Source organism: Giraffa tippelskirchi, chromosome 11 (genome assembly GCF_054371585.1).
Source record: "Giraffa tippelskirchi isolate mGirTip1 chromosome 11, T2T-mGirTip1v1.2.pri, whole genome shotgun sequence".
Classification (NCBI taxonomy): Eukaryota; Metazoa; Chordata; class Mammalia; order Artiodactyla; family Giraffidae; genus Giraffa; species Giraffa tippelskirchi.
Genome location: NC_137285.1, coordinates 146,828,833 through 146,849,996, shown reverse-complemented (window position 1 = coordinate 146,849,996; position 21,164 = coordinate 146,828,833). Strand labels below are relative to the sequence as shown.

General features: G+C 51.3%; 1 protein-coding gene across 50 annotated transcripts in view; it reads right to left on the bottom strand.

The window, feature by feature from the left end:
- The window catches only part of MADD (MAP kinase activating death domain), a 39,861-nt gene that overhangs the window by 18,242 nt on the left and 455 nt on the right, over positions 1 to 21,164 (bottom strand). For 3 of the 50 annotated variants that reach the window (XM_081538619.1, XM_081538634.1, XM_081538635.1), the window contains exons 1-23: positions 21,000 to 21,109; positions 17,359 to 17,518; positions 16,151 to 16,747; positions 15,439 to 15,742; positions 14,607 to 14,738; positions 13,960 to 14,073; positions 12,741 to 12,821; positions 10,838 to 11,016; positions 10,250 to 10,485; positions 9,889 to 10,045; positions 9,518 to 9,621; positions 9,145 to 9,311; positions 8,517 to 8,752; positions 8,133 to 8,272; positions 7,178 to 7,279; positions 5,821 to 5,880; positions 5,372 to 5,474; positions 4,622 to 4,808; positions 4,373 to 4,523; positions 3,698 to 3,904; positions 1,924 to 1,977; positions 868 to 968; positions 67 to 138 (exon numbers count right to left, since the gene is read on the bottom strand). In XM_081538619.1, coding sequence (XP_081394745.1) covers positions 67 to 138; positions 868 to 968; positions 1,924 to 1,977; positions 3,698 to 3,904; positions 4,373 to 4,523; positions 4,622 to 4,808; positions 5,372 to 5,474; positions 5,821 to 5,880; positions 7,178 to 7,279; positions 8,133 to 8,272; positions 8,517 to 8,752; positions 9,145 to 9,311; positions 9,518 to 9,621; positions 9,889 to 10,045; positions 10,250 to 10,485; positions 10,838 to 11,016; positions 12,741 to 12,821; positions 13,960 to 14,073; positions 14,607 to 14,738; positions 15,439 to 15,742; positions 16,151 to 16,747; positions 17,359 to 17,420 — 3,546 coding nt within the window. In that variant the 5' untranslated portion in view covers positions 17,421 to 17,518; positions 21,000 to 21,109. Of the gene's footprint in view, positions 1 to 54; positions 139 to 867; positions 969 to 1,923; positions 1,978 to 3,697; positions 3,905 to 4,372; positions 4,524 to 4,621; positions 4,809 to 5,371; positions 5,475 to 5,820; positions 5,881 to 7,177; positions 7,280 to 8,132; positions 8,273 to 8,516; positions 8,753 to 9,144; positions 9,312 to 9,517; positions 9,622 to 9,888; positions 10,046 to 10,249; positions 10,486 to 10,837; positions 11,017 to 12,740; positions 12,822 to 13,959; positions 14,074 to 14,606; positions 14,739 to 15,438; positions 15,743 to 16,150; positions 16,748 to 17,358; positions 17,519 to 20,830; positions 21,110 to 21,164 lie in introns of those variants that run through there. The other 47 variants (XM_081538621.1, XM_081538624.1, XM_081538639.1 and 44 more) reach the window with 36 other exon arrangements.

Here is a 21,164-nt window from a genome sequence, read left to right as displayed (position 1 = left end):
TCCAAAGGGGGACCCACACCCGCCCCCCAAGGTGCCAGCGTGGTGTTCCCCTACCACGGTGCTAACTTCAGAGTCCTGACTTGAGCTTCGGATCATAACAGCGGGACTCACACCGATGACAGAGTCTGGATCGGTCCTCTGAAACAAGACACGCGCACTCAGACACAGTGGGGAGGTGGCCCGTCCACTCTCCGCTTCCCTAAGAAACACCGCATCCTTCTTCCTCCTCTGGTCCCCACCCTTCTGTTGTCATCCCTGGATAGGTCATGAGAAATCAGCTCTTTTTCCTGAATATAAAATGTATATGACTTACAGAATAAGAAAAACAACGAATGTGAAACAAATACATGCTCCCTACGGAAAAGACATGAAAGAAATAAGGAAATTTAAAAAAAAGCCATAAACTTACCACCCACATTAATCACTCTTATTAAGTCTTTAGCATACTTCCTTTCAGTCTTTTCTATGTATGTTTTAAAAGTAAAATCTGAATCACACTGTATATAGCTTTGTAAACACTTTCCCATGTCACTAAATTTTTGAAAATACAGTCATTAATGGATACTAATATTGCATTACATGGATGCTGCTGCTGCGGCTAAGTCGCTTCAGTTGCGTCCGACTCTGTGCGACCCCGCAGACGGCAGCCCACCAGGCTCCTCCGTCCCTGGGATTCTCCAGGCAAGAATACTGGAGTGGGTTGCCATTTCCTTCTCCATTAAGTATATATATTACACTTATTTCATCATTCCTCTACGACTGGATATTCATGATGTTTCAAGGTTGTCTTTTTGTTTTGGTCCTAAAGAAGTATTCTGAGACAGCGAACTGTTAACGCTCACGATTCTGAACAAGGTTGTCACAAACCTGGGAACCGGATGTCAGGCTCACACCACTGTCTGCGCTGACTTGGGACTTTTTCTCGTCTGTCTCACCAAGGTCAAAGGTGGGTTTGATTACTTCAGGCCCTGAGGAAGGGAAGACTTGTGTTACTCGGTACACAGGCTAGGGGCAGGCTGGCCAAGGGAGTGGGACAGAAGCACGGCCTGGTCCCAGGCCTGTTCTGTATGTCCCAGTCACCTTTCTAGGGACTGCCACTCACTTGGGCCCCACTGGAATAAGAAGTCCCCAGATGCCTTAAGAACCAGGTAGGAAAAAGTTAGACCTGGTCTCAAGGGGTTCTGCAGCCATCTTCTCAACTTGAGAAGACTCTGACCGAATCATCCTAAGGAGGAAAAGTTACACAAACAAACCACGCACCACTGCACTCAGGGTCGGCACCTCACCGGGGCCTGAGAGCCTTTAAGGGTCCCCTGGTCACTGTGCTTTCCCACAAATGTCTGAAGGGACCAGAGGAGGAGGCCACGGAGATTAAAGAACACCAGCTGTTTCAGTGGACACCGCCACCCCCCCACAGCTTCTATGTTCTAGGTTAAAAGGCACCCCTGTCTTTCCCGCCCATCCACAATGGTATGGCAGAAGGACAGAATGACAGAAAGCGAGAAAGCGTGCCTAGGCAAGCCACCAGAGAGTCGGGAAGCTACAGACTCAACACGGAGGGACAGCAACCATCTCTGCCAACTGTGCCCACAGGCCTTCCAGTGGGTGCGGGAGATTCAGCCAATGAGGGGCACTGAAATAGGCAAACGTTCTCCCCACCAACTCCGGGGCAACAGAGAACCAAGCTCTGGGGCCTTTACGCAGCGGATGCCCTGACCGCCGCCCGGTCGCCACAAGGGGAAGGGGAAGAAGCAGCCTATGAGCACACACCTAGGAGTCACGCGCCACCTACCTGCTTTCGTTCCAAACACCCCCCAGGAGCAAATTTGGGGTGGGGCTGACCAAGGGAGCCTGCCCCGACTGGGCCTGGGGAGTTGGCAGGTATGGGAGACTTGGGAACAGGAAGGGGCATTTGTTCCTTACTCTGTTTTTCCAAAGCTTTTTGCCTTTTCACTTCCTGGTGCTTGCTCCACAATTCTACCCCAGATGCAATGTAAGCAGGAGAGAAAGACAGAGAGAGTCAGAGGCTGGTCAGACAGATGAAATGGAAACCCCACCCACCCAAGCTGCTTCCATCTCAGGCACAGGACTACCAATCAAGAGATCAAGAGAGATCTTCATTGGGGGGGTGGGGTGGAGGGGAAACATCAAGAGATCTAATGCTTTCCCCCCGCCGCCCAGCTCAAGAACTCAATTCCTTTCCTCATCTCAACGCGTCAGTAAAAATCCTTCCAAATGTCAGAGCTGGAGAAGCCTTTAATCAAGCTCCTTCATTCTGGTGTGAGGAAACTGATCCCAAAGAGGCTGAAGCTCTTGCTTAAGATCACATAACCCTGGACCAGGGGAAACTTCCACCTCACCGTGCTCTCTGCCAAATGAGCTGGGCAACGGCGAATTTTAAAGATTCCAGATCAGACAGATGATCACCTAGTGCATACCAAGGGTTTCAGAAGCATCAGCACCAATCTGGTGCTTCTCTGGACTGGACAGAGGCCATTTGTGCAGGCAGTTAGCATCCTTCCCTGCTGCTACCAAAAAACCCAACTTACCCTCAGAATCCGTGCCTGCCCTACCAAAAGACCCATCCTAACCAGTAGAGGTGGACAGAGAACCCTAAATGGTCAAAAAGAGTATCTTAGTCGGGGTGGAGAAGAGGGAACAGTGATCACGGCAATTCTTTTCTTGAAAGAACTTTATCAAGTCTCACTCGCTTCCCAGGTAAGGAGATCCTGAAAGGGAAGCAATCTGTCCAAAGTCATTTTCTTTGCTGAGGGCTGATCTAGGATCAAAACTCCAGATCTCCAGACTGGCAGGTCAGTACAGTTTCTAGAGCATCACAACAGGCAGGAGACAGGCACGGCTGGCTGCCTCTAGGGAAGTATTCTGCCCGCTAGAGAAAGCCAGTTTCCTAAAACGGAAGCTGGTTTTGCATTATCATTTAAGGGAGTAAAAGTTACCGGCTCATGGATGTGGCAAAAACATGCTTCAGTCATGTTCCCCAGGGACCTAGAAGCATGTTCCCCAGGGATCTAGAACCAGAAAGAGACAGATACCATCTAGATGACTCCAGGTCAGGTGGGGAGTGAATGAGACAGACGCCCTGAGAGCTCACCAAGGCACTGCCTCAGTGGGAATGGAGAAACACCACACGTTAAGCGAGCTCTAATATCCAGTCCAGTGAGGAAGAGCTGACTCAGAACTCCGGAACTCAAGGTCTAGAACCCAGGGAGATGGGGTAGCCGGACATGCCTCAGAGGAGCAAGTCCGAGGGCAGTGTGATGGCTGGACGGCGGGAAACTGGCTGTAGAGACCCAGACAACCACAGTGTTACAGCCCAGAGATGCATCTGTAAACTGCCTTACAGCTTCCAGGAGCTCTCCACTACGTGACGAAATCCCGATGTAAATAAGAGAGGGAGGGACGAGGGGTCCAGCTCAGACTCCGGCACTTAGCTCCACTGGGCCCTCTAAGCCAAACTTCCAATCTTCCTTCAAGGCTCAGGTGAGGGTGGCCATAAACAAAGCATAATGGGTAGAGAAGTATAAAGAGACACGGCTAGAAATGGACACAAATCTGTCTCCCTGTCTGGAGAGCAAAGCATGGGGAGGAGAGAGGCGGGATTCTGGATGAACTGAAAGGAGGCAGGGTCACCGAAGAAGCCAGAACTCCTCCGGCACACTCAACACGTGATACGCACCAAGAGACGCTACAAAGTTCTCTTCCTTTAGACTTCTGGTGTCCAGTTCCTTGGGACTCCTTCCTGGGGCACTTGGTGCCCGAGGTCCCAGCTGGGGGACCCTCAGCTGTGCCATGGCCTTTGGGTCCCCCCGCCCAGCCAGGCCGGGATCCTTGCCAACTGGTGTACTGACGCTCTCCGTAGGACTTCTCTTCCGCTTGTCTGGTTCTGAGGAAAAGATGAAATACAGGAAGAGGTCAAAAAAGGCAGAGGACTTCCCTGGTGGTCCAGTGGCTGAGACTCCGAGCTCCCCACGCTGGGGGCTCGCATTCAATCCCTGAACAGGGAACGAGATCCCACCTGCTGCAACTGGGTGTTTGCATGCCGTAACTAAAGATCCCACATGCTGCAACTAAGACCATCTTTGCGCAGCCACATAAATAAGTGTTTCTTTAAAAAAAAAAAGAAAGAGAGAGTCCAGGTGTGGAATGAGGTGGGAGAAGCGAGGATAGAGGAGAAGGTGGGAGGGACAAAGTGCAAAGAAAGAAAAGTGGGCCTCGTTCTCTCCCCCGAGAGAACACCCGCTACATAAAAATAAGCACTAGAAAATAAAAGCCCAGAGCCTCACAGGAAGCAGCGTGGCACTGGGCATCCCGGGAAGGGGCGGAGTTCCTTCTCTGCTGGTCCCACCCCTACCTTTACTGTAGTAGTGGGTCTGGGCGATCTCCAGAAGCCCGAAGATGCTGGCCATGCCACCCAGGCCGGCATGGCTGAAGGACTGCTCCAGACTGAGGACCGTGCACTTGAGCAGGTCCAACATGCCCTTGTACACCTTCCGGCTGATCTCCTGCAACAACAGCCCGGGGTGGAGAGTGGGCACTGCCCTCTCCAGTGTGGCGTCCCCGCCCCTTCTCCTCGGGTGACCCCCAAGCCCCCGGCACTGACCACGTCAGGGATGACGTCCTGCCGGGCCTCGTCCTCGGACTGCACCGTGCGGTTCAGCTTGCTCAGGACGAAGACGCGCAGCTGCTCGCTCTCCAGTAGCCGCCGCACCTTCTTCATGTTGAGCCAGCCGACACCCTGGCCGTCCAGCACGCTGTGCACAACCTCCTTCAGGAACTGCTGGTTCTCACTGCGGGGGGCGGGGGCGGGGGGTGGTCCACACACCACTTTTGGGGTCAGCGGCTCCTTGGCAGAGCATCCCCCACTTTCACCAGACTAGATGTCTGCCACCAGGGGCAAAACACGAAGCCGGTTTCCAACCCACCAGGTCCCCTGCGAAGCCCACCTCTCCAGATGGCGGGGTGTGCCCAAGGACCCAGCACTGGTCCCACCCTCCTCCACACCACAAGCGACGGCTGCCTCCAGGGTGCTGAGTCAGAGTGGGAAGGCATTTCACCTCTCTTCAGCACCCCTCATGTTTGGTACAGGAATCACTACCTCCATCTGGGAACCTTTTAACCAGCTCTGGGGACTTCTTGGGCATGCCCAACGCAAGGGGCCCAGGCTCGATCCCTGGTCAGGGAACTAGATCCCACATGCTGCTACTAGGGAGTTCGCATGCCACAACTAAGGATCCCACATGACAATGAAGATCAGAGGTCCCGAGTGTTGCAACTAAGACCAGCACAGCCAAATAAATAAGTCAATATTTACACAAGAAAAAAAAAACAAAACAGCATTGCCCTTTATTACCTAGAATTGCTGGATCGACCCTGAGGTGATGGAGGCTCTCTTTTCACGGTTGGGCTGTGTTTAATGACTGATGACTTCTGGTCCACTAAGGCCCGCCTGTTTCCTGCAGTCAGGAAGGCAGAAGGAGATAGGCATCACTCCTGGGGTTCAGGAGCGAGGGTCAGCAAGCCCCGGGCAGCCGTGTTCCACACCCATTCCCTGGAAGGGCTGGGTGCGGGCGGCCCCGGGGTGTCACACACAGGTGGAGATCAGCCATGTGGAGGAGGTGGGGATGGAGACTCAGGCCGCTCCACATGCAGCAGCAGCGCGCCCCACGGGCAAGCACGGGGGGGCAGGGCAAGGCGGGCCACTCGCGAGATGTGCTTGCTCCGGGAGGAGGATGGCCCTCGGGCAGGCACAGGAGATGCTAGGAGAAAAAAGATCATGCAGAGCTCACGGGCAAGACCCACCTTCACCACTCCCGGGGCCGGCTTCAGTAACAATCTCCATTAGAGTATTTAGCCCAAATACTGGGACACAAAATACACAATTAGTAGGTGCACCGTGATACCACCACCCTGTACCCCGCAATGGAGCTGTAGGTGAGATCGTCTGAGCATCCTCCCGAAGCTTAGCGCATGTGACCTTCGTTCTCGGGCACCTCCAGAGCGGGAAGCCGAGTGGCCAGGGGACAAACCCAGGCTCTGGGAAAGACTGTCCTTAAGACTATGGCCTCTCCGAGCCAGAGGCAGGGGAATGACACCAGGAGCCTTTAGGTACTCAATGGACACATGCATGAGAGAGAGCTGTTTCATGAAACATCCAGCACAGGGGTCCGGAGGGCCCACAGGGAGGCAGAGGCAAGTGCCCCAGCCTGTCATGGGGAGGGCGGTGGGGCTGAGGATGGGAGTCGGTGGGAGGGACGAGTGCGGCAGATGGAGTGAAGCGCCAGCATGCGATGAGAGCGTGGCAATGCCTGTCCCCTTCAGCTGTGTCAAGCGAGAGCCAGCGACGCTGCCGCCTTTCCATCCCTAACCCGCCGCGCCTGGGCCGATCCACTCCGCAGGTCTGGTGAGCTCCCTGCACACACCACTAGCTGTGATGTCCTTCTGCTCATCTATCCTACACTCCCATCCCCACCAAAGGACATTCCTGAGATCCCTAACACTTACTAACTGGTGGGGAGACAGGTCAGTTAAACGAAACTGCTGCTCACTGGGCTTTCTTCTTTGATTAAATATTTCAGCACAAACTCCAAAGGAAACAACAAAAGTCAGAGTAAATTCAGAAGAGCCCGTCAAACTGTCGGAGATCACAAGTGAAAATCCAATAAGGTCTTAACTGCCCCTCGATGCCAACCAATGCTACACTCATGGGTCCCTGAGCTGACAGGAAGCCAAAGTAAGAGGTTTCTTGACTCTGTAAACACTGCCAGTCTTTTCACAACCATCCCCTGGTGGGCTATCCTTAGGATGGAGTCTGTCCTAAGTCCATGCCACAAGAACCTGGTAGGTGACTGGTGGCAGCCAACGAGCCCTGTTGATTATGTGCCTCTGACCAAGGCCACCCCCGGAAGCAGCAGTGATCCCCCAGTTGTCATTATCCTAAATGATACGACAGGGCCCTCTCTTGAGCTTACGAAAGACAGTTTCCACCTGAAAACTAGCGAGAACTCATATGATGTGTGGTGAGAGCCATGAGAAGCGTTATATGAGAGCCACCGGCCGGGTCAGATAATTCATCATACATGGGGTTCCTGACAAGCACCCACGGGCCTGAAATATTTCCCGGAGGATCTTGGCTTGGCAGAAGGAGGGCGGTAGTCACCTTTCAGACTGGGGAAGGGCGTGCTCTTCTCTCGGGCTCCTTTGGTGGGCAGCGTGAGGTTTGACAGGCTGAAGCTGGTGCTGTGGTTCCGATACAGGCTGCCTGTCCAGGGGGCAGGTGAGAGGCGTGCGTCAGCAGGGGTGAAGCGTCAGAGCACTCCCCTCCGGGGGCTGGAGCACCACCTCCACCCTCCTCCTCTTCAGACATAACCTCAGAGCCTCTCACCTAAGCTTAGAAAGGACCATGGCTAACTTAGGGCAAACAAAAGGGCTACTGCCAGGAATGCTCAGAAACCCCAGGAACCACTTTCTCTGGCTGCCACCCATGGTAACACCCAAGCCTCTCCTCTACTGCCGGCCCAGTGCGAACACTGGCCAATAATGCACTTCCAGTCTGACGCTGGTACTGTCCCTTCTGGGTTTCTTAAAAAAAAAAAAAAAAAACCCTCACCATCACAATGATCCGCCCATGATGGCCTTCTCTGGCCCCTGGTCTGTCTTTAATCTTGAACTAACACCACCCTCATTTCTGGTAATATTCTCTTGGTACAATCCAATGTCATGCAGATTTCAAGGCGTGTGCGTGAAAGAGTCCTTCTCCCACACAGAGAAGGTATTAGACATAAATCCCAAATCAAATTTGACCAGAACGTTTCCACAAAATACATGTATAAGGGTCATGATTTTAATAAAATGATTCCTTTTCAGTTGAACAGCCAGCTGTCTTACCCTGAAACAGACTGAAACCTCCAGGCGTAAAGACAGTGACTAATCTGTCCCTGTTCTCTGTTGACTTCCCCTGAAAATACCTTATTTGGCATTGCTCAAACGACCTGAGGAGGAGCTTGACAATGCCAACCCAGCCCTATGTCTGTAGTCGTGAGCAACATCTGCCGTGGTCAGGCCCTGCCGGACAGGAGATGGGACCGAGGCGGGAGGGAGCTGAAGGCACTTACTGGCGAACGACATGATTCCCCCGAAGCCCTCCGTGCTGTTGTTGGAGACGGTGGAGGTGGGCGAGCTCGCTCGAGAGTCCGACTCTGCATCTGAGTCACTTGCCAGTTTCAAGCTGTTGGGCCGCAGCAGCTTTTGAGCCCTTGAACACACAGTGGCACCTCTGAGCCCCAGGCAGGGCTGCCGAGTCCTGGGCGAATGGGCCTGACTCTGCACTGCACTCCCTTCCCGCAGTTCCTACAGGTCTAGATCAAAGCACGAGCCTCTGGGGATGCCGGACCTCAAGAGCCTTCAGACTGCCCGGACTTTCTGGTCCACCCTCGCCCCAGGGCCCACAGGGGTGAAGCCCTTCCGTCACCCCTCTAGGGGCATCCGCAGGCTCTCACCGATGGCCACTGACATGCTGGCTGAATCGGGGGGTGTAACTTTCCCCCTGCTCATCATCTTCCTCGGGGGGAAAGCCATACGGGGGCTGGAAGCACGGACTGTCAGAGGTTCGCCGGCACACTGACCCCTCTCCGGTTTCTATCTGACGTCTGTCCACGCTGGACTTGCCCACGCTGGGGGACTTGGGGACGCCTCCTGCCGCCTTATTGTCTGTCTCCGCTGAGTCGGCAGGTTCCTGGGCACATATTAAATACAAAGGAGTCACCTGGCGCCTGGGCTGCCTTCCTGACTTTCTCAGCTGGGCAGGGCCAAGCCAGGCCTGGTAGAGTCTGAGCTTGAGGTGTGTGTGAGAAAACATCTCCATGACAGCCCTGTTCTCTCTCTGCACAAATTCTGCAAGGGGGAGATCTCAGCTCACCCCTGAACAGAGCTGCATGTCCTCTTTCTGGGGTCAGACTGTATCTCATAGGCTCTAAACTACAGGATCTATGGAGAGGAAGCTGGGGGGAAATGCAGAGAAAGTAGCAAATTAAGTGAACAGTTTCACCCTAGCTTCCCTAACAGAGATGAGGCCCCACATCCCAAGTCATAGTTCTCACTCATCCACTCCTCCAAGTCCTCACGTACAGAGCTGGCCCCATGGATGATGGTGCTGGGGCTGGAGTGCAGGGGCGGGTTTTCCTGAGAGTTCTCGCTGTCCGGGCCAGGTTCCTCTGCCTCCTTCTGGTTCTGCAGCTCATCAATTGCCACCTCACTGGCATCCCCCAGCGCCGCGTGTGTCAGAGGGTCCACGTCTGCCAAAACCCAAGGAGGATATCTCTGGTGGACTCACTGTGCTATACTGTAGACGCTATCACTGTAAATCAACTATACTCCAATTAAAAAATTAATTTTTATAAGTTTTCTTTAAAGAAAAAAAAAAAAACCTCAAGGATGGCAGCTGCAGACCTGCCATCACAGAACCCCACCCCGAGCGGCTAATTTCTCCAAGTATACTTACTAGGAGTATCACCGTTGATGTCGCATTTCATCATCTCACTGACAAAGTCACCAAGGGAAGAGTAAGAAGAGCTTGAGTCATCATAGTCCATGCTGTCACTCCCGCTGCAGAGTGAGGAGCAAGAAAAACAAAACGGGAAAAAGGGGCAGAGATGAGAATCGGCGACCAGCATTACGAAAAATCAACAGAGGAGCACTTATAACTCAAGATCAGGGAACAAGACAGAGAATGAGGAAACAAACACAAAATCAACTGAACTGTGACACAAGGCTTCATGGACTGATGTCTTAACCCTGTGAAATTCGGCCACTGTGCTCGTGAGAGCCTCCTAGCCTTTGAGAACCCTCCTGCTGCTGTAAGGCGCTGCTCACCTGTCGTCAGTAGGGTCAGAGTCAGAGTCTCGCTCCGGGGGCACGCTCAGCGCCTCGGCCAGCTGAGAACCGCTGTCATACACTCGATAGTGGATGGGCTGCAGCTGGTGGGCATACCACTTGGGCTTGTCTCCAATCAGGGCTGGATCGAACATGTCTACCCATGGAGGAAAAAAAGGAGACTTGAGTGGGCAACAGGGGGAGAAAAAGCAAGCAAAACGTAAAAGAAAGGTGGGAGAAAGTCTCAAGCAAAATCAGAATGGCAGGGGCAGTCTGCAGACTGGACGAGGAGAGAGCAAAGGGAAGAGGCGTTAGGAGGACAAAACAGGAGGTGGGGCAGCGCAGAGGGACGGGGACTCACTGTTGTGAATCCGCTGGAAGGCGTAGTTGGTGGGGTTCAGGATCCATTCTCCAAAGTACTCCACGGCCTGAGTCCTGGCCAGTTTCTCGGCAAAAGGAGTTTGCCGGGGACGTGAGGCTAGAAAGGAGCCGGCTTGGAAAGCCACCACGGGCCGGGGAAAGAGACGCAGGGTACGTGTGTGCATCTGAAAGCCCTGCAGCACGTTGGGGGAGTTGAAGAAACGGACCATGGCCACTCTGGGGAAGAAGGGGATGGTGAGATGACCCGAGTCCCACACCCTGCAGAGCAAGGGTCCCTAAGATCCAAGGCCTCAGACCACCTCCCGAGGTCATCATTTAACAGGCTTCCAACAGCCAGGGGAGAGGTGTCTTAAAGAATCATCAACCCCCTTCTGCACCCAAGGCCTAAAAGGCCTGAGTATGATGAACCATTTCTTCTGCTTTTATTAAGGCGGCAAATGTAAGTAGATATTATCCACATTTTCTAAACAAATAATCTCTAGGTTCAGGGAAGTAATTTGCCCCAAGGTCACTGAGTGAGGAGGGACCAATTTAAGAGCTTGTGACTGTCTGGTTGGCTTGCTTGTACCTGGTTGCAACATCCACAGAATCCACATCATTGCCGTAGATGAGCGGGTTGAACTCGGTGGAAGGTGTGGACTGCAGGTCATTAGAAGGCCTTCCCAGGAGAAGGGGGATCTCCTGGCCCTCGTGAAATTTCTCCAGATTGAGGATGGGTTGGGTGTTGAGACTCATGCTGGCAAGAGCCTGCGGAACAAGAAGAAATCCCTCACAGATGGCTGAGTCCTGGGCGGCCAGCCAACGTCAATTCCTAGGAAAGAACCTTCACCTCTGAAACAAGAATCCGAAGACTTTAACCTTTAGAAAACAATCTGAGTTACGAAATCTTCAGCTTAAGCCCATCTGATCAAGGCCACTTGATCAAACCTGAAGTCCAAGGTGATAGTTTTCAAATTTGTTTCGGCTATGAAATCTTGTTTTTCAATTCAGATCTAGGTGGGAACATAAACAGTTGAAACCTATAAAAGTAAAGCTTCTCTGAAGGACATACGGAACCCAGAGCCTCATATGCTCAGTGGTCCCAATCTAAATCAACCCTCAGGGGCTCCATGGGCCAGTTTGAGAACCACTGGTTTAACCCAGCAGTGTTTGTTTGCTTTTTTTTTAATCAGTTAATTTTGGGGGGCTGCGCTGGGTCTTTGCTGCTGCGTGCAGGCTCTCTCTAGTTGTGGTGAGGAAGCTTCTCACTGCCGGGGCTTCTCCAGTTACAGCGTGGGCTCTAGGGCGTGTGGGCTTCAGTAGCCGCATGTGGAATCTTCCCCAACCAGGGACTGAACCCATGTCCCCTGCATTGGCAGACAGATTCTTAACCACTGGACCACCAAGGCAGCCCCAGCAGTGTTTCTTAAATGTTAACGAGCATAGGAATCACCTGGGGATGTGGCTGCATGCAGATTCTGATTCAGCATGTCCGAGGTGATTCTGCATGTTTAACAAGCCCAGGTGATGCTAATGCCACTGGTCCAGGGACCTCACTTTGAGTGACAGGGGTCAGAATACAGGATCTGTGAGCCCAGAGATCTTCTTAGCTCCTATGAACATTTAAAGTACAATTCTGATTGTACGTCTCCATCTCATTAGTCATACTAACGCAATCATCGAGAATGAAAACACAGCAAAGGAAGACAGCTAGAGAGCCTTCAGAACTTGCTTTCCTCACCAGACTCCGCAGTAACAAGACATCACATTGCATCAGTAGTGATGGAGCCAAGTGAGAGAAAGAGAGAGGGATGACACAAAACGACTCATTTAAATCCAAACGGATTTCACCTAGAGGTATTGCTAAGTGACCGAGACAACACACAGAGAGATTTCTGAAGACCCTTCAAACGAGGGGTTCCTGAAAAGAAACACAGAGCTGTCTACTGGTGGTCCGACACAACACCCACAGCAGGGCAGGGACCGGGGGCCTCACACGTTTTACCTTCAGGTTCTGTGTTCAGCATGCAGAGGAAGAAGAAAACCAATCAATGAAAACGCGTGTAGGGGTTTACTCAAAGGAAGGAATTTTTGAAGAAATGATTCTGTAGGGACCAGAGATCAATTCAAGAGAAAAACATGAAAGAAGCCAGACTGCCCAGACTGCTAACTCCCTCCTTAGAAGACAGAGATTATTCTGAGGCCGTTAAGAAGGGCAGCTGTGACAAACAACAGAAAGTGAAGGGTTGTTTTATGCAGTAGAGGGTGGAAGGGGAGCACCCAGTGAATGAAAAGGAATCTAAATGGCTCTGTTTTGAGATTCACCCCGCCAGCCCGAAATGGGATACCCTGCTTTTCTGAAACCCGCCCACGGCTAAAGAAATCTACTCGACTGGAAGTCAGCAAGGAGACTGGCTCTCTCAACAGCTGTCTGCCTACAGCAGCACTACAGCTGCTGCTGCTCCCGTTCCTTGGCTCCCCTCTTCACCCACCTGCTTCAAATGTTTCTTCAGCTCTAATGATTCTGGTTCTGGCAGGATAGGCAGCACTTCGGCATTGGTGGGGGCAATCACCTGCACCAGAGAACGAGCAAAGGTACAACCTTAGAATTAGTTGCTCCAGAGCTTCTCTCACATAAGAGTAAGGAACAAGAATAGGAAATTAGATACACAATCACAAAGTCATGTCTGAGTCTTTTGTGACCCCATGGACTTTAGCCCGTCAGGCTCCTCCGTCCATGGGATTTCTCAGGCAAGAATACTACAGTGGGTAGCCATTTCCTTCTCCAGGGGATCTTCCTGACCCAGGGATCAAACCTGTGTCTCTTGCTTGGCAGGCGGATTCTTTACCATCTGAGCTACCAGGGAAGCCCCTTATATGTACAATACTATTATATACATGCAAACACATACATTATATACGCATGTATGTAAATATATATATATACATGTATATGACAGATATACACACCTGAAAGAAAACAGTATACCTAAACGTTCTCGGTGACTCTCCCTACCCAACAGGCTCATGGGATTGTGCCAGGTCTTAGCTGTGGCACTGGGGATCTTCCATCTTCGTGACGGCATATGCATTCTTCAGTTGCAACATGCAGGATCTTTTAGTTGCAGCACGCAAACTCTTAGTTCTAGTTTCCCAACCAGGGATCAAACCTGGGCCCCCTGCCTAGGGAGCATGGACTCTTAGCCACTGGACCACCAGGGCAGTACCAGGATCACGGTTTTTGTTTCATTCTTTGTACTTTTATTTTCACTCTCTAAAGTTTTATGGCAAACACATATAAAGGGCTGCTTACCGAAGCTTGAATGTATTCACATCACAGAATGTTAATAATATACTTTTTTAAAGTCTGCACTGACTGAAAGGCAGTTTCTTACTAGAAACTACACTCCCAGAAAACCAGTAGATGACCTATGCCATATGTAATAATTCTGCAACCATAACTGCTCTGCTGCTCTTGGAAGATGCAAGGAAGCATTTAACTCCAGCAAAACTAAATCTTACAATTCTCTGGGTCCTACCAAGGGCCCATTAAGACAATAAAGTAAAAGCAGCATTTTTTTTAAAAAAAGTTGTTTCAGTGAGTTTCACAGTAGCAATCACCCACAAATTTAGGACCTTCCTGGCAGTAATCTAGAAAAACAGAACACAATCCTATTCTAGACCCTACGGAGCCTCAGACAAGGGCCTCACCCTATTGCTGTCCAGATCTACTAGCCACACATCATCAGGCATTTTGAAGTCCAGTTTGTAGAGGAAGAAGCTGGCAGGGACTCCGATGATGTACGGTGTTGGAGCCAACAGCAGCTGTCGGAAAGACAAGGAACAAAACCAAAACCTACTGTGATCACTTATCAGGTCAAGATTTTTCCAGGGGAGGGAAACACAGGTCCACAATCTCTTTTCTAAAATCCTTGAAGGCAGGTGTGTTCCAAAGTTCAAAGTGCTTCAGATTTTAGAGAAGTAACAGTACATATTACACTTATTATGTACCACCTGCAGTGGTATAGCCAGTAGCCTATAATCCCCGACATTAACTGTGATAAATAAAAACTATAAACAGTGGATCCATGTATACGTATGGCTGAGTCCCTTCGCTGTTCACCTGAAATTATCATAATATTGTTAATCGGCTATACCCCAATACAAAAAAAAAGTTTTTTTTTTTTTTAAAAAAAAAAGCCTAAATAGCCTAGGTTTTCCCACCAGATCAGTTCAGATTTTGTGGCCGACAAGGAATTCAGGACCAGAACTGATTTACCACTTCTTTGGGCATGGAGACTTCACCTGGACAGTGTCAGAACAGAGGTGACAAAGGCAGAAGACTCCTTAAGACTCACCTGTTCTGCCGATGCCATGCAGGTGGGCAGCAGTGGGATAACGGGAAACATATACTCCAAGGGGTAGATCATTGCCACAAACGCCATCACAGACATGGAGAGTGCGTTGTAATCTCGGGACTGTAGCACGACCTGCCGCAAACCATAGCAGAGTGAAGTGAAAAGAGCCTCTGACACTACAATCTAACTTCCTTCCACCAGGGCCACGGCCCTGGGACCTTACTTTCCATACTTACCACTGCCCTACACCCCACCCTGCCTATCACCTCCCAGTGTAAGCACTGCCCAAATCCTCCCTGGAGTCGTTCCTTTACCTTCTCAGTTCTTGTTCCCCCAATCCCGGGGCCACTCATCAGTAAAGAATTGCTGAGATTTCCAGAGAATTAGGCTGGTACAGTTGAGGATAACAGCTGAGTGCCAAGCTCTCTGAATATATCCCACACGATGCTCAGTCGCTCAGTCATGTCAAACTCATTGCAACCCCATGGACTGTGCCCGCCAAGGCTCCTCTGTCCATGGGATTTCCCAGGCAAGAATACTGGAGTGGGTTGCCGTTTTCTCCTCCAGGGGGTCTTCCCGACCCAGGGATCGAATCCATGTTTCCTGCACTGGCAGGCAGATTCTTTACCACTGAGCCCCCTAACCCACATGATGCTGGCACCTTAATTCAGCCCTCACCCACTGAGAACCTACTGTATACCTGGTATCACGTTATCTCTTGGAGACAAGGTGATGAAAAGATGTAGTCCCTAATCCTCATCTCTGATGGTCTAGCCTCTGCCACACTTCAAAGCCCTTCCCCTAGAACGGTCTAGAAAGCTGGCCCTCTCACCTTGTGCTCTAACAGGATGCAGGTGAGCACCTGAAGACAGGCATCCACACCCAGAAGCTCCAGGGGAAGGTGCAGAGGGAAGTCCACTAGGGTGAATCGAGAGGGGTCTGGGAGCGCAAAGGTCAGAGCCTGCTGGAGCTCCTGGGGCAGGACCTCGATGTCCACTCGCTTCTGCCCCGAGACGGGTACCGGGGAGCGCAGCAGCCGGTAGATCCAGGCCTCAATCTCTCGGAGGTCGTGCAGAAGGGCGCTTGACTTCTCCTCCACTAACAACGATCCAGTAAAGATGCGCCACATGGTGTCCCTGAGGAGCAGACGGCAGGGAGCAGACACATAAGCACTGGGAGCTGATACCTCACGGCAGCCCAGTGTAACCACAGAGCGTCTAATGACAGCAACCGGAGAAGACCTCTCTATGGGCTCAGCTAGGACCACAGGGTGCATACAAAGGTGATGACAAGTGCAAAAACGTACACATAGCAAGGACTTCACATCCTGCTCATCCTGAAACACCAAACTCCTCAGCATCACTCCAAGCATGATCACGGAAGGAGGTCTAACACTGCAGCAGTCTTTCGCTTCCGTGCATTAAGTGTTTAAGGAGGTCTGAGGGACCTCAGGCTTTACAGGGAAATCCCTACGCCTCTCACCAGCCAACTACCCCTCAACTCCAGACGCCTCCCCTGGTCTGAGCGGCGGCGGTGAACCATACCTCTGTATGCCTCGAGGGAGACCCAGTTTCTTGCCCAGCAGGCGCTCGCTGCAGCAGTCCACCAGACGCTTGAGGGTGTAGAGACACTCTCGGAAGGTGGAGAAGAAGGGGTAATGGCTGAGCACGCACAGGGACGTCAGCGTGCTGTTGCGGGACCTGCTCCCCGCCTTGGCCCGGCGTCTGGCCCGAGGAGACTGGCTCACGTCTGGGGTGGAGTCGGCACTGGGAGGCTGCAGGCAAGGGCCGCTCTCCGAGGTCTCGGGGCCCACCTCCTCGGAGACGCAGGGGGCTCGGGGCCCTTCCTTCCCCCGGGACCCAGGGCCGGCCTCCCCCTTTTCCTTAGGCACACGCTTTTGGAAGGAGCGGTAGAAGTTGACGCAGATGCCATAACGGGTGACGCCAGTGTCCTTGTCCGTGAGGGTGAAGACAAAAGAGGTGTCGTCCCGCAGGGTCATGCGCCGCTGCCGCACACTCAGGCAGCCCTCTGGCTGGCAGAAGAACACGACATCCGGGGGCAGGGGAAACTCCGCATGGTCCTCTAGCGGGTACCGCCGTAGCAGTTCCGGAGTCTGGGCCACACTGTCGCTGCTCGGGTGCCTGGAGAACATACAGACAAAGTCAGCAGCCTGAAGGGACAGCATGCTCTTTCGGGTTTTAACCACAGTAAAGAAAAAATAATAATAATAATAATTTAACCACAGTGGAGAAACAAATGCTCTTTTGGATAAAGTAACCTAGCTGCAGGGCCTGGGAAAACATGCCATGTTGAGGTCTGTGCTGCCATGAAGATGCCTATTCTGAAATGAAAGGCAAATGGCGACAGTAAAATGATCACCAACACCGTAAGATGACTAGCATCTTTCAAGGTATAGTAGCTAATGAATTCCCCAAGGAGCAGAGGTAGATAGAAAAGGAGCACAACGTACTTTTCCTGTTTTACAAAATAAGGAAGCTGAAGTAGACAAGAGTGTATTTGCTCAAAATCACAAAAGATGCTAGTTAAGAGCAGAGGTTTGCTCTTTCTCTTCCTCCAAGCCAATAGTCTTGATCCGCCTGTTTTGTTTTTCCAACTGGCAGCAAGCTTCCCATCAGGGTCAAATAACAGAAGAATGAGATATGCAAAGCAACATGGAAGTAGGGAAGGGGATTCCTGACAGATTTTGTGGCTACCCCAGATGACTAGACAGAATCAGTCATTTCTTGGTTACCTGGCCCCTACGATCACTAGGTAGTCAAGTAACCGAGGACAGGACTTCTTCTTTTGCACCATGGTTCCAATTCATCAGTTCATCTCAGAGAAACTTCAAGGCACCAGGCATGGAGTCAATGTTCCCAGGAGGAATTCTGATGTTATCTGAAAATTCAAGTCTAATAGGAAAAAAAGTACTGATAAGATCCACTGCTTCACCTAAGGGACTTATCCCTCTCCACTTCAACCCACGTCAGAAGATCTTCCATTTTAGTGCTAAAGATAAGAGAACATGACACTTTTCCTAGTCTAGAGCTCTGTCCAGGCTTATGAGCTCACAGAGTCACATGTCAAGAAGTAGGATAAATAACGGCTCACCTCCCCATCCCTACAAACCAGGTCGTTTCCAGCCTCACTCCTGGGCTGTTTCTGAAAAAACAGGACTCAATTATCATAATAACAAAAATTAAGTCACTTTTAGGACTGCTCCAGGGTGCATCAGGATCAAACCAGACTCTCTAATCAGAACTAATCTGCACTCCTAGCTGTAGGTGGAAAACTAATTATTCTGTTCCAACATTCTGCATTCAGCTTGATGTGAAACTACCATATAGACTATACTTAATTGCACTCAGACAACAACAGATGGCTACTCTACCCCACGTGATCCCAAATGAAGACTCTCTCTGCCCCAGCTGCTTCCTCCATACTATTTTTCTCCCCTCTTTAAGCAAGAAAGGGGCTGAGTGGCTACAGATACTAGCTCTGCCCTTGGTGCTGAATCATAGCCTATTCTGGTTCCAGGCTTTGAGTCAGTAACACAATACACAGGGATGAGGCCCTGTCCTTCCGGATCTTAGAGATAAAGACTCTAAAGGCAGAAACAACAGGGTTTCTGTGAGGAGAGGGAGAAGTACTCAGGGAAATTTCTAAATCACAGCCCCAAATTAGGAAAAGCTGCCATGTCTTACCCTGGAGAGGGAAATGGTAACCCTCTGCAGCACTCCTGCCTGGAGAACCCCATGGACAGAGAAGCCTGGCGGGCTACTGTCCTTGGGGTCGCAAAGAGTCGGACGCCACTCAGCACTCACTCACTCCATGTCTTAACTGCAAGTTATTTCCTGTTCAATCTCCATATGCTTCCCTAAATAAAATGTTTCACTCCATGCTAAGGCCACTTTCAGCACTTCCAGCGTTGTGCCTCTGTGCTCCACACACGGCCACACTAGGACCTTGTTCACTGCACACACCGAACCCCACTGCACTACACACACTCTTCCACACCACTCCCTTCTTTGCTGCTGCATGTACAATGCAGACACTCCCTGTAGGCTTAAGGCTCTGTCTGATCTAAATGAGAAGTTATGTATTTTTTCTCTCCTACTTAACAATTCTTAAAAACTATTTACAGCACCCCTCAAATCCTGAAAATACTTCTCTCTCCTTTCTCTCTCTTCCTTGCTCCCCATAGAGGGCCCGCAGGTAATAGGATTCGGTTTTGTCTCCATAGCAACTTTGGCTCCAGCACTATTTATAGCAGAGCTGCCACCCCTCCCCTGCTTGGTGACCACACAGTGCTAGCAGCTGCTACCCTGGAGCTGCCCGGTGCCCATAACAATTCATTCTCCTTGAATCTAGAGCCGCCTCTTCCACTGACAGCATCTACTGATTATCGGGTTATCTTCTCCCTCATGTGCCTTTAGTTTGCCCTTGGTCCTAATTCTAGATTTTGTTAAGAGATTATCTCCTTTCTATATAACCAAAACCAAGTTTCCAAGCTTGCCGTGTACTCATTTCTAGGCATCACTACCACCGCAAAAGCCCTTTGGGCCTCCCCACTGCTATGGAATCATGAGCATACTGCAGAATGTGGGCCACTGTTAAGAGAGCTCCTCCCAAGCAGAATGAGAAGGGGAGGGAAACACAGAAATGAAATGGGAAGATGGACAAAAGCATAACTCATTCTCTAAAGAATTATGTGTTTGTGGTGGTCATTTTATGATATATTTAAATGGCAGATCACTGTTGTACATCTGAAACTAACATAACAGTGTACTGTCAACCACACTTCAATAAAAATGTTTGCTCCAAAAAAAAAAAAAGAATCATGTGGAAACTGCCTAGTGAGAGCCAAAGCATCTTAAAATAAAACAGAATTTGCAGGACCAGAGCTCAAGGCTGAGCCTTGAAATCTATGTTTACATTGAAAACCAGGAGCCGTTTACAACCAAAAATCTCGAAGATCATACCTGAAGCATCTTCTATGATATACTAGGTATCGTACCTCTACCCTTGGTGGGATCGCAGCCCCCTCTGAACTGAGAATCACTTGATAAAACTGAAATCATTATCATGCTCTATAGTGTTCATCTCCCTCCAAAGCCACAAGGACCCAGAGATGTCGTGACCATTTCAGCCACTAGCGATAGGATGGATTTTTAGTCTCGGCTCATAACTCATCAACAGCCACTGCCTTCAGTTATTCAGACTGCAGAGATAACCAAGGCTTTCCTATCCATTCTCTCCCTTCTCCCCTCCTCACAAAGACTCTAGATCCTCTAACACGACCTATAACTCACACTCTGCCTTCACATCCACCCACTCTGCCTCTAGCCTCAACCACATTTACTAAACGTAGAGCCCATCATTACTAGCCCCTATATTCCAAAGGCATCAAGCTCCAAACGCAAACCTACCTGCTGAAGTTCTACACAGTTACCATCCACTCCACCCACAGACCTTTAAATTATCTGTGTCTTTTCAGCTTATAAATGGTCACACGGACCAGCTCCTTGGCTCTGTCCCCCGTTTGGGGCAGGATGTTAATAGTAAAACCACAGGAACTAGAGAGCGATGTGACATCTTCGCTGACGTGAGCAGGACAGGAGGCTCTCTCCCCTCCCCCTCCTCCCCAGGCAGTGACCTTGCAAGCGCATCAGCACAGACTGGTCCAGCTTGGGGAAGAAGGAGAGCAAGGAGGCAGGCGCTAGGTAGGGATGGGGAAGAGGGGAGGGCAGGAACAGGAGGACGAATTTAGAGGTGCACGAGGACGAGCAGGGAAGCTGTTGCAGGAAAGACTGAACAACGGCGTCTCCACTCACCAACAACCCAATTTTGAAACACCGAATTAAAAAAAAAATTTTTTTTTTTAAAGAACCGAATGTCCTTCTTCAAAACCTAACCAAAGATAAGCCGCGCGCGTGCGCGCACACATATACACACGCGCACAGAAACACACACACACACACACACACACACACACACACACGCTCGCCAAGTGCTTAGCACGGCTCGGGCCCCCGGGCTGGACAGCTCTGCCCACCCCCTCACCTGCTGGACAGTTCTCCCCCCGCCCCCGCCCCGGAACCAGGGCCGCCAGCCCGCCCCGCAGGAACCCAGCCCTGCAGCCGCGAGCTGCGCCCAGGCTCGCAGCCCGAACCCCCTCAGCGGCCCGGACGCCCCCACCCCCAGCCCCACCGCCCCTTCCTTACCGATCCCTGCTCTGCCTCTGGAGACCCCCAAACCCTCTCACACGCCTTTGGGGCCTCCTTAGAGACTCCTTCCCCCTGGAGCTCCTGTTCTCTCCCAGGATCCGTTTCCCTCCGGGGAACCCAATCCCCAACACCTTTCTAGGGCCCCCAGTGGCCCGGACCTTCCTACCTCCCGGGCCTAGGGGGACCGGCTGGCTCGGCTGGACGTCCCCCGTCAAGCCGGGCGTCAGTGGCTCCCCGGCCCGGGCGCCGCTCGGAGCGCAAGCCAGTTCCGCGTCTGCACCAGGGGGGCGCGCACCACTCGGACTCGGTGAAGGGAGGGGAGACTGAGGGG